Source organism: Cebidichthys violaceus, unplaced genomic scaffold (assembly GCF_023349555.1).
Source record: "Cebidichthys violaceus isolate CVI_PGR_0920_01 unplaced genomic scaffold, fCebVio1.0.p SCAF_44, whole genome shotgun sequence".
Classification (NCBI taxonomy): domain Eukaryota; kingdom Metazoa; phylum Chordata; class Actinopteri; order Perciformes; family Stichaeidae; genus Cebidichthys; species Cebidichthys violaceus.
The window spans coordinates 329,070-342,782 of record NW_027176639.1 but is presented as its reverse complement, the minus strand read 5'-3'; the positions used below and the strand labels follow the sequence as shown (position 1 = coordinate 342,782).

The following is a 13,713-nucleotide window of genomic DNA, read 5'->3' as shown; positions in this document are numbered from 1 at the left end:
ACACGAGGTTAAGGTTAGGTCTAAGTGAACTGCTAAATAATTTACCTAAAAGTTCATTAATGTGATGTCCTGTAGACTGTGTTCTGTGTTACACGAGTGCTAACTCAGTATGATAATGTATCGTCACTATGTATCGATTCAATGGAAGTGTATTGTGAAGAAGCTCTTGTCTTCATCTGATTTCTCTGTTTGTGCCCTCATGTAGACGCAGGACATGCAGTTGTTTTTTCTTTAATGTCACTTGATCGTCTTTTGTTATTTTGGACTAAAGTTCTTAATTAAATGAGAAAATACTTTTCATTCGTCTTTAGTTCACACACAAGAGAGAGAGAGAGACACACACAGAGAGAGAGAAAGAGACAGAGAGAGAGAAATAGAGAGAAATACAGAGACAGAAAGAGAGAGAGAGAGAGAGAGAGACAGAGAGACAGAGAGAGAAAGAGAGAGAAATACAGAGACAGAAAGAGAGAGAGACAGAGAGAGAGAGAGAAAGAGAGAGAGAAAGAGACAGACAGAGACAGAGAGAGAGACAGAGTCAGAGAGAGAAATAGAGAGAAATACAGAGAGAGACAGAGACAGAGACAGAGACAGCGACAGAGACAGCGACAGAGACAGAGAGAGAGAGAGAGAGAGAGAGAGAGAGAGAGAGAGAGAGAAACAGACAGAGAGAGAAACAGACAGAGAGAGAGACAGAGAGAGAGAGAGAGAGAAACAGACAGAGAGAGAGAGAGAGAGAGAGAGAGAGAGAGAGAGAGAGAGAGTAATTTTATTGTCAGTGTCGCTCTTATGCATTTTTGACTATAACTGTCATAAAAAGGCAGTGAAATTGTCTTTCATTTTTTCCTTTTAATTATTAATTTGACCATTTTTGTCGCCCTGTGATCAAACTCTCACACTCTGCCACATGAATATCGTTGTGGTAGAAAACCACTCCACCACTTTTTCTTTTATTGAAATGGAAACTTTGAGTGCAAAACCCATCATGTGTAGTTTGTGTATTTCATAAACAGTTTAAATGTGCATGTTTAGTTCTTGTTGCCTTGACTTTACACGACCTGCCTTACCTATTTTCTACATCAGATTTATTTATCCCTGAGAGGACATGATGCTGTATGTCTTTGACAACAAATCTGCCTTTTTTTGAATAAAATAAAACAAACTCAACTTTTGCCGCAGAGACAAGGTTTTAAAAACGGTGTGTGGTGATCCTACTTTTAAAAGCAGATGGGCTCGTTGAATAATTCACACAAGGCTATTTTTTACCTACTGCCAAGAAAGCACCGTCTCCCTTCTTTGAGACAAAACATCTGGACGTCTCCACCGCTGTCCTAAAAGAAGAGCTTCCTTTTCTTCACCTCGCCTTGACTCAGGGTTTCGTCTAAAGAGCCTCGACCGTTGCATGCTTCCACCATGGAATTGTGTTATAGGCTCTGCTTTAGCTTCAGTTTGTAGGCGAGGCTTATCTTTCAATATTAAGACAGAAAGAAGAAATCAGAGCCATCAATCGTCATGTCTGCTCTCCAAAAACAAGTGGACTCTGACCAAGATCAGGTACGACAGGCAGCATAGTCAGGCATTTCTCTGCAACATCCATTAAGGCGAAGATATCTAGGTTTGAATTATTTAAATGATGTAATACACCAGGAGGGCGGATAGTACTTTGCTGCGTCTGCCAGCATGTTGTTGTGAGTGTTTGAAGACTTGACCGGGCCTTGTACTCCGCAGTGATGTCTGGCACCGTTCCTCAGGAACAGCATCTGTGTTTCAACTGAAGCTGTCACAAAACATAGAGATTCATAAACACACACAGCAGTCCCAGCAGGCTGTGATAAACAGCTCCATCAGTTTAGCACGTTAAAGTCTGTTTACAGGTCTTGGTAAGTTGAATAAGGCCTGTTGTGGGTCTAGAGGGAGTTCTGTGAAGTCCGATAAATCGCCCCGAGTGACGTTACTTGAGTCGGCGTCGTGTCTCAAGGCGGCGAGTTTGAAAATGAAAATAAATCGGAGCGTGTGTGGAGTTAGGAATATAGGCGATCTCGCCAGACCTCCTGCTCGAGGCGACATTAACCACCATCGGCACCAACGCACCCAAATCCCTGACCGAACAGAACCACACGCAGTCGAGCTACATTGGTAGGAAACGTGGGCGCCACGTTTTGACGAGTAAAAAGTATTCTCTGGTTCTGCTCCGTCGGTTTGGATGGACCATGTTGTCAGAGCGCTACATCGTTGAGGTACTCTTTCCAAAAGTAATCGCTGTTACCTTTTAGCTGGAACTACTCATGCATGCATGAAAGCAGGTGGTCCAATGAATCTCAGTAAAGTGGGTCCGCTGGTACCAACTGCCAGCCGGACAATTATGTTCCGATACAACAAAACCGCCTCGTGAATTCTGTTTTGAGAGAAAGTATTTTGTCTTGGATTATGTTTGCTTTTGATTTATCACAAATAAGTTTGAAATAAGTCTGTGGAAGTCTGCTTAGTTTAAAGGTTTGGGTTGTGGACGGGTCATAAATACACAGAAGACTGTTTGTTCTTGTGTGAAACAAGTAGCCGTGTTTGTTTGCCAAAACATACTTCTTTTTTTTTTCTATAAATTTGTAGTAATTTTAAGCCAAACCATGATGTTATTTTCTCTAAACCGGACAAACTTTTGTTGTTTTTGTTCCGTTGACCACGTGTTTCAAACTGCGACCGTAATCCTGGAGAAAACTTCATTTTTGCTGCCCCCTGTGGACAAAGGCGGTAGTGTTTCCATGAGCACCACCTGGCTCGTGTTGTGTAGATCTTTATCGTGCTGGAGCATGCGTTTGATTTAGGTGAAAGGAGACACTTTATTTTTAATACCATTTTTACTATTTCTTTTGTCCTTTCGTCAATTTTTCTGTCTTCCTTTTTTTATGCTGATCCTGCCCCAATTATCATTATATTGATGCCACTTAAGAGAGCATCTAAACGCGATTAAGTTCTCCAACTATGAGGCTGTTGGAGAACTCTTGCACAAATAGACAATTTCGGTTCTGACTTGCTGGAAAGGCATTCATCCTCTAGAAGTTAAACTGTAGACTGACGTTCCATTGAATTCCCTTACATCTCTTGCTCAGCTGAAGACATTGACCGTAGTGAAAAGAGAACGTCGTTCAAAAACAATGAAGCATTCCAGATACTAAACGCTCTCTGCGCTATTGTCAGTTTGTTTGACGGTGTAGACGTAATGGCCATGGAAGCCAGGCGAGTGGGTCAAAAGCAAGTTTTGCTTCTGACTTATTCATACGATCACTTTTATGTAACCAATGATTTAGGGCTGAGGAAACACAAAGCTTCAGGGATCCTCTCACAGTGATGGATGCATGACTGGATTTTTGTTTGTTATTTTGCTCTAAAACCCTGCAGTAAAGCGTGAGACTGCAACACGCAACCACGCACACACACACACACACACACACACACACACACACACACACACACACACACACACACACTTTAAAGAGAACACGTGATTCTGCCCTTTGGTAAATTAACTTCATTTACACCCAACTTGTTTATTGTTCATCATTCATGGTGTCACTGGACTGAAAACATACGGTGATATGAATATCACGCTTGGAACTACAACATACACGCAAACATAACGTGACATTTTTCTGTATTCAATGAGTCAATAAGCGAGAAAACGCTACCATCTAGCAGAGCATTAAAGGTAGATGCCGTTTTTTAGGATTTGAAACGGCTTTCCCCACTCTCCGTTTTTCTGATTCGCTCTGCAGGCAGCAGGGCAGAGAATGCGGAGGAGCGGCTGGTGAACTATCTGTTGGGTCCGGAGCGCTACAACAAGCTGATCAGACCGGCTGTCAATAAGAGCCAACAGGTCACCATCTCCATACAGGTGTCTCTGTCGCAGCTCATCAGTGTCGTAAGTAGGATTTCATGAACACCAAAAGACATGTTTGGGGGCTTTAAGGTTCCGACAGACATTATCAGTTTGATTGCGGTGACATAACGTATGTTTATGAGACACGGCCGCGGTCACTACGAGCAAACGTGAGCCATTCCGCTCAGAGTTTACATCGGGGTCACTAGGTTGCTCTAGTTAGAGCAACTAACGTCGTATTCCACCGTCACGATCAGATCCCACTTGTGTTGCATTCAATCGTACATATTTCACATCTGAAATCAATGTAAACACTACAATTTATAACGTTTTATATTCTCTAATTGTTGACACATATTTAATCAGGGTGAATATACATATAGCTCTGTATTAAATCTACATTTGTGACATTTTTGTGGATGTTTTCAAAGGGGTATTTTGCCATAAAAAGTTTGCGTTCCTGCGTCCTCCCCATGAAGATGTCCTTTAATATTTGAGTTTGACCCTTCGTGTGTTGTGCTAAATCCACTGCCTGTAAACAGCATTATAATAATTCAACCGTTTATATTACAAAGGGATTTTTTTTTATGGACTGACTCTTGTTTTCTTGCAGAATGAGAGAGAACAGATCATGACTACCAACCTGTGGCTGTTTCAGGTACGACTTCATCTTTCTAACGGTCCGATACGCACACACACACACACACACACACACACACACACACACATGGTGTTCAACACACACTGGTTTTTGGTGTGTTTGTCGGTCAGGGAGTTCATAAATGCTCTCTCTGCAGGAGTGGAATGACTACAGGCTTAGGTGGGACCCGGAGAAGTACGAAGGCATCAAGAAACTACGAATACCATCCAAACACATCTGGCTTCCTGACATAGTGCTATACAACAAGTAAGTCCGCGCGTGTCATCCCACCAAAGAGAAGACCAGTGTGTGCATATGTGATTTAGTCTGTGTAATGAAAGAATGTGCTTAAGTGTGTGTGGTGGACTCATATTAATGGATTGCTGTATGGTGTTAATGGAGTCAGTGTAACCAGTGTACAAGCACAACATCTGCAAAAGAAAAGCTCGTTACTCAATGCGTTATTCAAATACGTCTCGTTTATGTGTTGATTGTAACGGCTTTGAATCCATCCGCTCTCTGATCTAACCTCTCACCCACAACCTCTCACAGTGCTGATGGCGTGTATGAGGTTTCCTTCTATTGCAATGCTGTGGTCTCCAACACAGGAGACATCTTCTGGCTCCCCCCGGCCATCTACAAGTCGGCGTGCGCCATCGAGGTGCAGAACTTCCCCTTCGACCAGCAGAACTGCACTCTCAAGTTCCGCTCCTGGACCTACGACCACACGGAGGTCGACCTGATCCTCACGAGCGACTTCGCCAGCCGCGACGACTTCACGCCGAGCGGAGAGTGGGACATCGTCTCGCTTCCCGCGCGCAAAAACGAGGACCCCAACGACGTCACCTACCTGGATATCACCTATGATTTTGTGATCAAGAGGAAGCCGCTGTTTTACACCATTAACCTGATCATCCCGTGCGTGCTGATCACGTCGCTGGCGATCCTGGTGTTCTACCTGCCGTCGGACTGCGGGGAAAAGATGACGCTGTGCATCTCCGTGCTGCTGGCTCTCACCGTGTTCCTGCTGCTGATATCGAAGATAGTGCCGCCTACCTCTCTCGCAGTGCCGCTCATAGGTCAGTGATGTTGATCGGCGTCTTTGCACTGCCGTCTGCAGTCAGGGGGGTGCGAACCGAATAAAATAAACTGAAAAGAAATCCAAATCGACAATATGTCAAGATCTCTGCTGATCAAATCGGCAGAAGTAGCTTCTTTGATATCTTGTTCAAAGACACGGTTCAAAACCAAATATCATAAACATATCCTTCTGTCAGATTTTGCCTAAATAATCAGATTGTTAATACTTTTTTTTTTCATATTGTGGGTAATAATCGTATTCGCTTCCTTGCAGAGAGTACATGAAAAGATGAAAACTGTTCGTCTACCAGCACCGCTCATTAATAAAGCCATAATATCTCATTTATTTAATCTGTAGTCATGTTTCCGGGAGGTTATTTATTGGACAGCAAGAATGTTTTTTATCATAAATCCTAATTTTCTGATTGACTCCCATTTTATTTTGCTCTTGATGTTACTTGCTGTTTAGTCTCACATCAAACACCTCATACTCCCTTCCTCTTCATGCAGTCTTTGGAATTGCTCAGTAAATGAAAACTGTATTTCTGTTAAAATCGGAAACCTCAGAGCAGGAAGTGGTGATGTGGAAACGTACAGTGAGCCACGCGGGACCTTTATCAGAGACTTATTTCTTCTTGTTGGTCCTCAGTTGTTTGAGACTTATTCGATCACAGAGTAACACGTGATTTTTGTTTTCTCTCAAAAGGTAAATACTTGATGTTCACCATGGTGTTGGTCACTTTCTCCATTGTGACCAGTGTCTGCGTCCTCAATGTGCATCACCGGTCCCCATCCACCCACCACATGCCCGACTGGGTCAAACGCTTCTTCTTAGTCCGCCTCCCCACCTTCCTCTTCATGAGGCGTCCGGGATCTTCCTCCAACGTCCGCGATAAACTCCGCAAGAAGTATGCGAACCGGAGCGCCGTCGGGAAAACTAACTCCCAGAGCGGCACGGACAAGAGGCAGTATTCAAACGTCAGACTCGGCGGGATCCGAACAGATGCCGACTCTTTCTACGTGAACGAGGACTTGGCACACAAGTTTTGCTGGAAGGTGGACGACGTCCCAGATGGGGGCGGCGGCGGCGGCGGCTTTTCAGACTTCCGGAGGCCTTCGGCTGTTCAGTGGGATGCAGATGTGGAGGAGGCGGTGGACGGCGTGAGATACATCGCTGAACATATGAAGACCGAAGACGACGACGAAGGGGTGAGGAGATAACGCCGCGGTTAAAAGGATGCATAAGTGATGATATGAGCAGGAAGAGATAGGATCAGAGGACGAAAGAAAAGGAAGACAGAATGCATTATTGGAAAGAATGAGGGAAGACGAGACCTGTAAAAGCAGATTATGGAGATGGGTGATGACAAAGAATAAGGGGCGGGATGAGGAAGTTATCAGGAGCCAGATAAGGCACAGAACATGTCTTAAATCATTCAGTGTTTGCTTTTGTCCTTCTGTCGCAGTATTCCAACCTAACATCAGATAGCCTCAGAACACCATGGACACACACACACACACACACACACACACACACACACACACACACACACACACACACACACACTCATACAAACACAAGCTGACGGACTAACCCTAACTGTTCACGGCAAATCCTTCATCAAGCAGCCTCTCGTCCTTTGGCTGCAGTGCAGTTAGAGCCTTGGTGTGCATTTGGTGTCCTTGAAGCTACACAGACACAGCTTCTCATCTAATATTAAGCTGAAAGAGTTCGCTTTCTTGAGTTTGTTAGAAACGCTGTCACCAGCTGACAACCCAGTATAAGTGCTGCAATATCCACTTTAATGGCTTCATACCAGGTTGTGTTATAACATTGATGTTGCAGGAGATGCAGTGGCATTATCGTTTTTTTGCATTTACGAAAGTGAGGTTTTATCTAGATAGTTTTCTCTCCTTATGAATTAAGAACTGGGGGAAACAAGTTTTGCTAGTTCACTCTAAACACAAAGTACATAAAACTTACTTTGAAGAAAACACGAATGCCTTCAGTCTTATTTAGGACATGGGGCAGTGATGCACTGTGGCCAATAAAAGGAATCACAATAACAAACACTTTTAAAATGACCCTTAAAAAAAATCCCTTTTTTTTTTTTTACAAAAAAGTAACGTAGAAAAATATCCTGGCTAAACCAAAAGTCATAATCAAACTTTAGATCAGACTTGGATCACCACGATTGTTCTTCACCTGCATCTCAGCGCTTCCTCATGCATTAATGTTGAGCAGTGCTGGTTAGTAACCCTTCACCTCATAGACTAGTTAGTTAATGATGGGCTCCGTGGCTCACTACTGCAGGTAGTAGTTGCTAAACTATGATTGGACCGTCACTGTTTTTGGGGGAGGGGTCTACAATCAACCGTCAAACGGATGCATTGTGAGCACACACAGCTTTAGAGACCCCCCCCCCCCCCTCACAGGTTCGTGTTCTTCTAGAGTTAAAACATGAAGGTCTGATCCCACAGACTTACTTTCCCGATTTGATCCGCGTTAACAATCTGTAACTTGTTGGTTTTGGTTCCAGATCATAGAAGACTGGAAGTACGTGGCCATGGTGATAGACCGTCTGTTCCTGTGGATCTTCATCCTGGTGTGTCTGGTGGGAACTCTGGGGCTCTTCATGCAGCCGCTGTTCCAAAGCTATAACACACCCACAGCTGATGACGCAGAGTGAGTCACTCTGAAACAATACGATAAAGCACATCTCAACATGTCTCTTATCCTGGCAAAAAACAAGTAATTTAAAACGTCTAAAATATGGCAGAAATGTACTGTTTTATGTCCTGTATTTGATTTTAACTGGAATCATAGCAAGTCACTTTGCAGTCTCCACAATTGGAGTTCATGAAAGCTTGAAGCAGAGTGGAGGAGACAGCGGCGTGAGTTCAGCCTGAACTGTTGTCGTCTGATTGTGGATGCAGATTAACGGGCGCTCGGTTGAGATGCAGTATAAGTAGAATCAAGTATCTTGCTGTTTATGCATAATGAGCTGCCTAAATCAGATGGGAAAAAAAAATGGTTGATAATTGCTTTGACATTTTGACAATTGGAGGAATTTATGAACCAGGAATCAATAAGCTAAAATCAATATGCCAAATCAGAAGAGATAAATGTCTAAATTATAGCCAAACCTGTAGTTATTTTTTTTTATCTTCATTTCAAAAAATACTCAGATATACATGAATCACGGAGCAGGTGTTCGTTGCATGTCTTCTAATCTGTTTCTATTTACTACTTGTGTGTTTTTCTTTTTCACAGGTACGGAGATTTCTGAGATTTGAGAAAGAAAACCGCCAAAATAATCGTCTCCCGTAGAAACCGTAAGTGAGAAGCTGCACCGGGTCTCGCTCTGATCCGATCCATACTCCAGCCTAAGCAATGCAGCTGTGTGTTTGTAACAGTGGACCTAAAAAAAAAAAAAAAAAAAAAAAGAAAAAAAAGAAAAGAAAACCGAAAACCCTCCTGTTCTCCTCTGCAGCACCGTTGATGTGAAAAATAAGAGATCACACGACGTGATTGGCACAGTACAACGGTCTCAAACCGAGCTTTACTGTAACAAACGCAAGAACAATTTGTCCTATCCACCCTTTTTTTTTTTCTTTTTTTTCCTCTTCATAAAAATATGAATCCATCATCGCTCTCTCGCTCTGTCCTTTTTCACCGTGCCTCGGCTCCACAATCCACGTCCCGAGCGGCGCTGTAATCGTTGCCGCTTTTTTGGCTCATTTTTGAAGAATGTGTATTCTCCTCGTCACTTCCCACGTCTAGCGGCACCGGGTTACATACGGTATTAGGAATAAATATGACACTGACTGTATTCTATTACATGTTGAATAAAAAAAAAAAAAAAAAAGCTCTGTATTTTATGTGCTTGGCCAGTGCTATTTCCCTCAGTCACATGTTCCCCTCTGCTCAAAGAGACACAGCGACAAACATTTGAAAGTTTTCATTGTGTTTTAAAATCCTCAGACAATAGTGAATTGTCTTAAAACGTGAACAAATCACCGGTATAGTCCCGATGTTGGTCTAAATTAAGGTTACAGTCATGAATATTAATAGCTGCACTATATTAAAGTGTTGTTGATAAACCAGTGTTATTGCTCTTCTGACTCATTGAAGTTCCACACATGTTGCATCATTGCCATAACCGCCCTGCTGCTGTGTCACATATTCACTATCGCACCAAACGTGTCTAAAAGTAGTTCCGAACAAATCCAAAGTCACTTTAGAGTAAAGTGTGCAAACAACTTCACTATATTACCGGGCTGTTTTAGAAAATGAAACTATATATATATATATATATATATATATATATATATATATATATATTCATATTCATATTCTTGAGCTGTTGTGAGAGATTTACGGCTTCACTATGAACAAATGTACAAAGAAAGACTCCAAATAAATAGACTTTCAGTCAACGCCTCAATCTACAAGTCTCACATGGAACATTTTGAACACTCTTCTTCATTTACAAGCTGAGAATTTTCTTTGACTCTACCCTCATGTGGTACCAGAAGACACTGTTATATGTACTATGTATAGTAAAAGAGAGGAGGCGAGGAAGCTGGAGGAAGACAACATAATAATATTGCGTCTATGGATGGGATAACTGACATTGTTAAAAGAATTGGCAGTCCTGACGGTGAGCGGTAAAAGGAGGCGTTCAGCACTCAGAAGGGTTGGCAGAGAGTGGTGCAAGTATTTTTATACTCCTCAAAAGTATAGTGAGAATACGTATAGTAAGTATAATGACACTAAAATGTCATCTGTGACATGTTTCATCTGGATGACCTTAAATCACATTTTGAACTTTTCCCCCCCAAACACGTTTTCATCACGCGCTGATCAAACGGCGTCAGAAGACACTCAGTTGTGTTTGATTTGTGTGTGTGTGTGTGTGTGTGTGTGTGTGTTGTATTGTGTAAGTGTTGCTCTAAAACAGTCAACATACGTTTGTAAAAAATGTTATTAATGTTCATTTCCTTTATTGGTGAGATAAAATGAAGCACAGTGACAATTTGTAAAAGCATTTTGTTTTTGCAAGAGTGCAGATGCACACACACACACACACACACACACACACACACACACACACACACACACACACACACACACCCTTTGCTTTGGTCAGTGGATCTATCTGAAGTAAAAAAAAAAAAAGGCTGAACCCACATTCAGAGTCGCATCCCGTTAATGGACATCCTGGGTATTTTGTGTGTGTGTGTGTGTGTGTGTGTGTGTGTGTGTGTGTGTGTGTGTGTGTGTGTGTGTGTGTGTGTGTGTGTGTACGGGAAAGCCTCGTTCCTCAGTCTGACAGAAGAGGAAATGTGCTCGACAGCACTAATGCGCTTTTGTTCCATTGCAGGCGTGTGTGTGTGTGTGTGTGTGTGTGTGTGTGTGTGTGTGTGTGTGTGCGTGTGCGAGTGCACGTGTCCAAATTTGTGAACCCCATCTGCCAACCAAAAGGTAACATCAGGTGAAAATAACATCACCTTCCAACAGAGCCTCTGAAGACAGAGCACACTGGTGCTTTTAATGCACCACCACCGAATAAACACACACACACACACACACACACACACACACACACACACACCACACTACGATAAGATTTAACCGGACCGAATCCTTTATCTCAGCAAAAGTGAAGCTCTGATTCCTGAAGTCAGCACATCAGCAAAAAATACTGTGAGCCTCTGCTGCTGTGGACAGCTATCGACAAAACGGATATTTACTGTGGCCCCTGTGATTTGTGTGTCTCTCTGTGTGTGTGTGTGTGTGTGTGTGTGTGTGTGTGTGATATTTAACAGGTGCTCCACCCTATAAATATGAGGTTGACTGGAGCATAAAGGTGACAGATGTGATGTGGATGTGTCTAGAGGAAAGGCAGAAGAGGACAGAGCAGGCCAGCTGACACACCGTATCATTAGAGTGTGTAATGCAACGCTGTTGTGTGCAACTTAGCATTAGCCTCCATCCATCCATCCATCCATCCATGATTGAGTCAGCTGCAACAGCCGCGTTACAATTAAGAGTGCAAGCAGGAATCTAAAGTGACGAATAAAGAGTTAGAATAGTTATCTACATTTAAAAGGTATTTGAAATGACTAAAAAGACCCAGTAGTATGGTTGAAAGAGTTAGCTAAAGGGTAAGAAATGGACAATTGAATTAGCGATGAATTGGTTAAACAGATCTAAAAGTAATTGATAAATAGTTTCTGCCAGGAAGTACAAGTGCAAATGTGACCAAAGAACGCTAAGCGTGCACGTTTAGTGCTTAAGTATTTGCCACACTAACTCCAACAATGACCTAACTGGAGCCACCGCTTTGTGACTATATGATTTCTGAATGGTGTCACGGTTCTTCCCGGAGCAGCACTTTTCCCAGCACACTGCTTTTTTAACCGATCTCTTTCCCCGTCTCCCCCCCGTTTCGTCCTGCACCTTCTGCAGCCGGCCCCTTGTCTACCCTCACCCGCTTGAACTCTGTGCTGCAGCCTTGATTTAAGTGAAGACAGTTTTTTTTTTTTTTTTCAGATCAGCAGTTTTTGTCCAACAGCGAATGTTCACACTAAGCCTTTCCGTCCATTTGTTACGGTACGGTAGCTGCGGTGACTGAAGTGTCCGTTATCGGTACGGCCACAGCTCCCGGTGAATATTCAGCATGCTGTCGTGCAACAACGCACAATTCCAATAATTAGTTCTCTGAAAAATAAAGCTAAATATTCTTGAAGGGGCCATGAATAGACATGGGCAGCTTAAGGGTGGGAAAAAAATGTGGTTGGTGCATTGACGTCCAGTCATTTAGCTTTTACAAAAAAATATTCACACCACCAGATAAGTTTACATTTTCAAGAAGATCTTAAAGACATTGTTGCGTTGGTCTTAAAGGAATAGTGTCTCTTACCACAATGTCGATCAGCAACCACTCATGTCTGTGTGTTGATTGTAAAGTTACAGCTAGAAGATAGTTAGCTTAGCTTAGCATAAAACTGGAGCCCAGCTATTCCCGAAGACACAGCTCCCGTCAAACAACAAGGTGTCGTTTTTTTTTTTTTACATTCTGTTTTGTGCACAGACTGAACAAACAAGATGAAATGTTTCGGTGCTCTTTACAGCTGGTGGTAGACAGATTTCTGTATCTTTGGACAGAGCCAAGCTTGCTATTTTCCCCCATTTCCATGCTAAGCTAAGCTAAGCTAAGCTAAGCTAAGCATCTACTTGCCGTAGCTTCATAGTTAACAGACAACCGCGACAATGGTGTCAATCTTCTCAGCTCACTGTAGAGGGAATGCGCATGTTCCACAGAACGTTGAACTGTTCCTGTACTATTCCCTATTGTTTTAACTTGAACACAAAGAACAAAGCTTGTGCTCTTTGCTAGCTTGTCTTTACATATCCAGTCATGGAAATTAATGGAATCTCCAGCACTGGCTTTTATGTGTTTCTTCATTAAACTGAACGTGACGGGACGCCTCCGTCCACACAACGACCGTCGGACTTCTAGCCGTGCGCTCCCTGTGACGTTCGCCGGGGTTAACGGAGGTCTTCATCGTGGCGGATGATCCGGCTCCCTGCGCAGCTAAAGCTTCCTGAGGTTGCTCTCCTAAATAAGCGTGTTTCTCGTCGGGCACCCCTGCAGTCATCCAGAGGGCTTGTTCTGCTCCGTCTACCCGCTCTGGTGCCTGAGGGTAGAAACACTACTGCTCCTTCACACACACACACACACACACACACACACACACACACACACACACACACACACACACACACACACACACACACACACACACACACACACACACACACTCCAGCAAACCTGGACACGTGCCAGGCTCCATCTCTGTGGCCCATTCCTTCTTTCTCTTCCCTTTATTAACCTCCATTCCCGTCCTCCTCCTCCTCCTTCTCCTCCTCCTCTCCCTTTTTCTGCTCTTCCACTCCCTCCGCCCCTTTTCAGTCTGTTTTAAATTGCGTGTGGAGAAATGTGAACTAAAAATACGCCAGTGATAAACCCAATTATCTGTCCTTTTTCACGCTACACGCCCAAATAGCTTAGAACATGGGACAGGCTGTGCGCCAAAATACCAGCCTTCAGTG

At 43.1% G+C, this 13,713-nt stretch overlaps 1 protein-coding gene across 1 annotated transcript; it reads left to right on the top strand.

Moving 5' to 3' along the window:
* The first annotated feature begins 3,772 nt into the window (after positions 1–3,772).
* On the top strand, positions 3,773–9,051 carry LOC137886447 (neuronal acetylcholine receptor subunit beta-2-like). The gene is made up of 7 exons (XM_068728896.1): positions 3,773–3,913; positions 4,485–4,529; positions 4,669–4,778; positions 5,064–5,590; positions 6,298–6,800; positions 8,132–8,277; positions 8,866–9,051. Exons 2-7 carry the CDS (start codon positions 4,503–4,505, stop codon positions 8,879–8,881), a joined length of 1,329 nt encoding a protein of 442 aa, XP_068584997.1. The 5' UTR covers positions 3,773–3,913; positions 4,485–4,502; the 3' UTR covers positions 8,882–9,051.
* The last annotated feature ends 4,662 nt before the right edge of the window (positions 9,052–13,713 follow it).

Excerpts from the sequence above, each read along its gene's own strand:
- LOC137886447 (XM_068728896.1), top strand. The coding sequence starts at position 4,503 with ATGACTACCAACCTGTGGCTGTTTCAG. Across the intron at positions 4,779-5,063 it reads GACATAGTGCTATACAACAA|TGCTGATGGCGTGTATGAGG; the intron begins GTAAGTCCGCGC and ends AACCTCTCACAG. Across the intron at positions 6,801-8,131 it reads CCGAAGACGACGACGAAGGG|ATCATAGAAGACTGGAAGTA; the intron begins GTGAGGAGATAA and ends TTTTGGTTCCAG.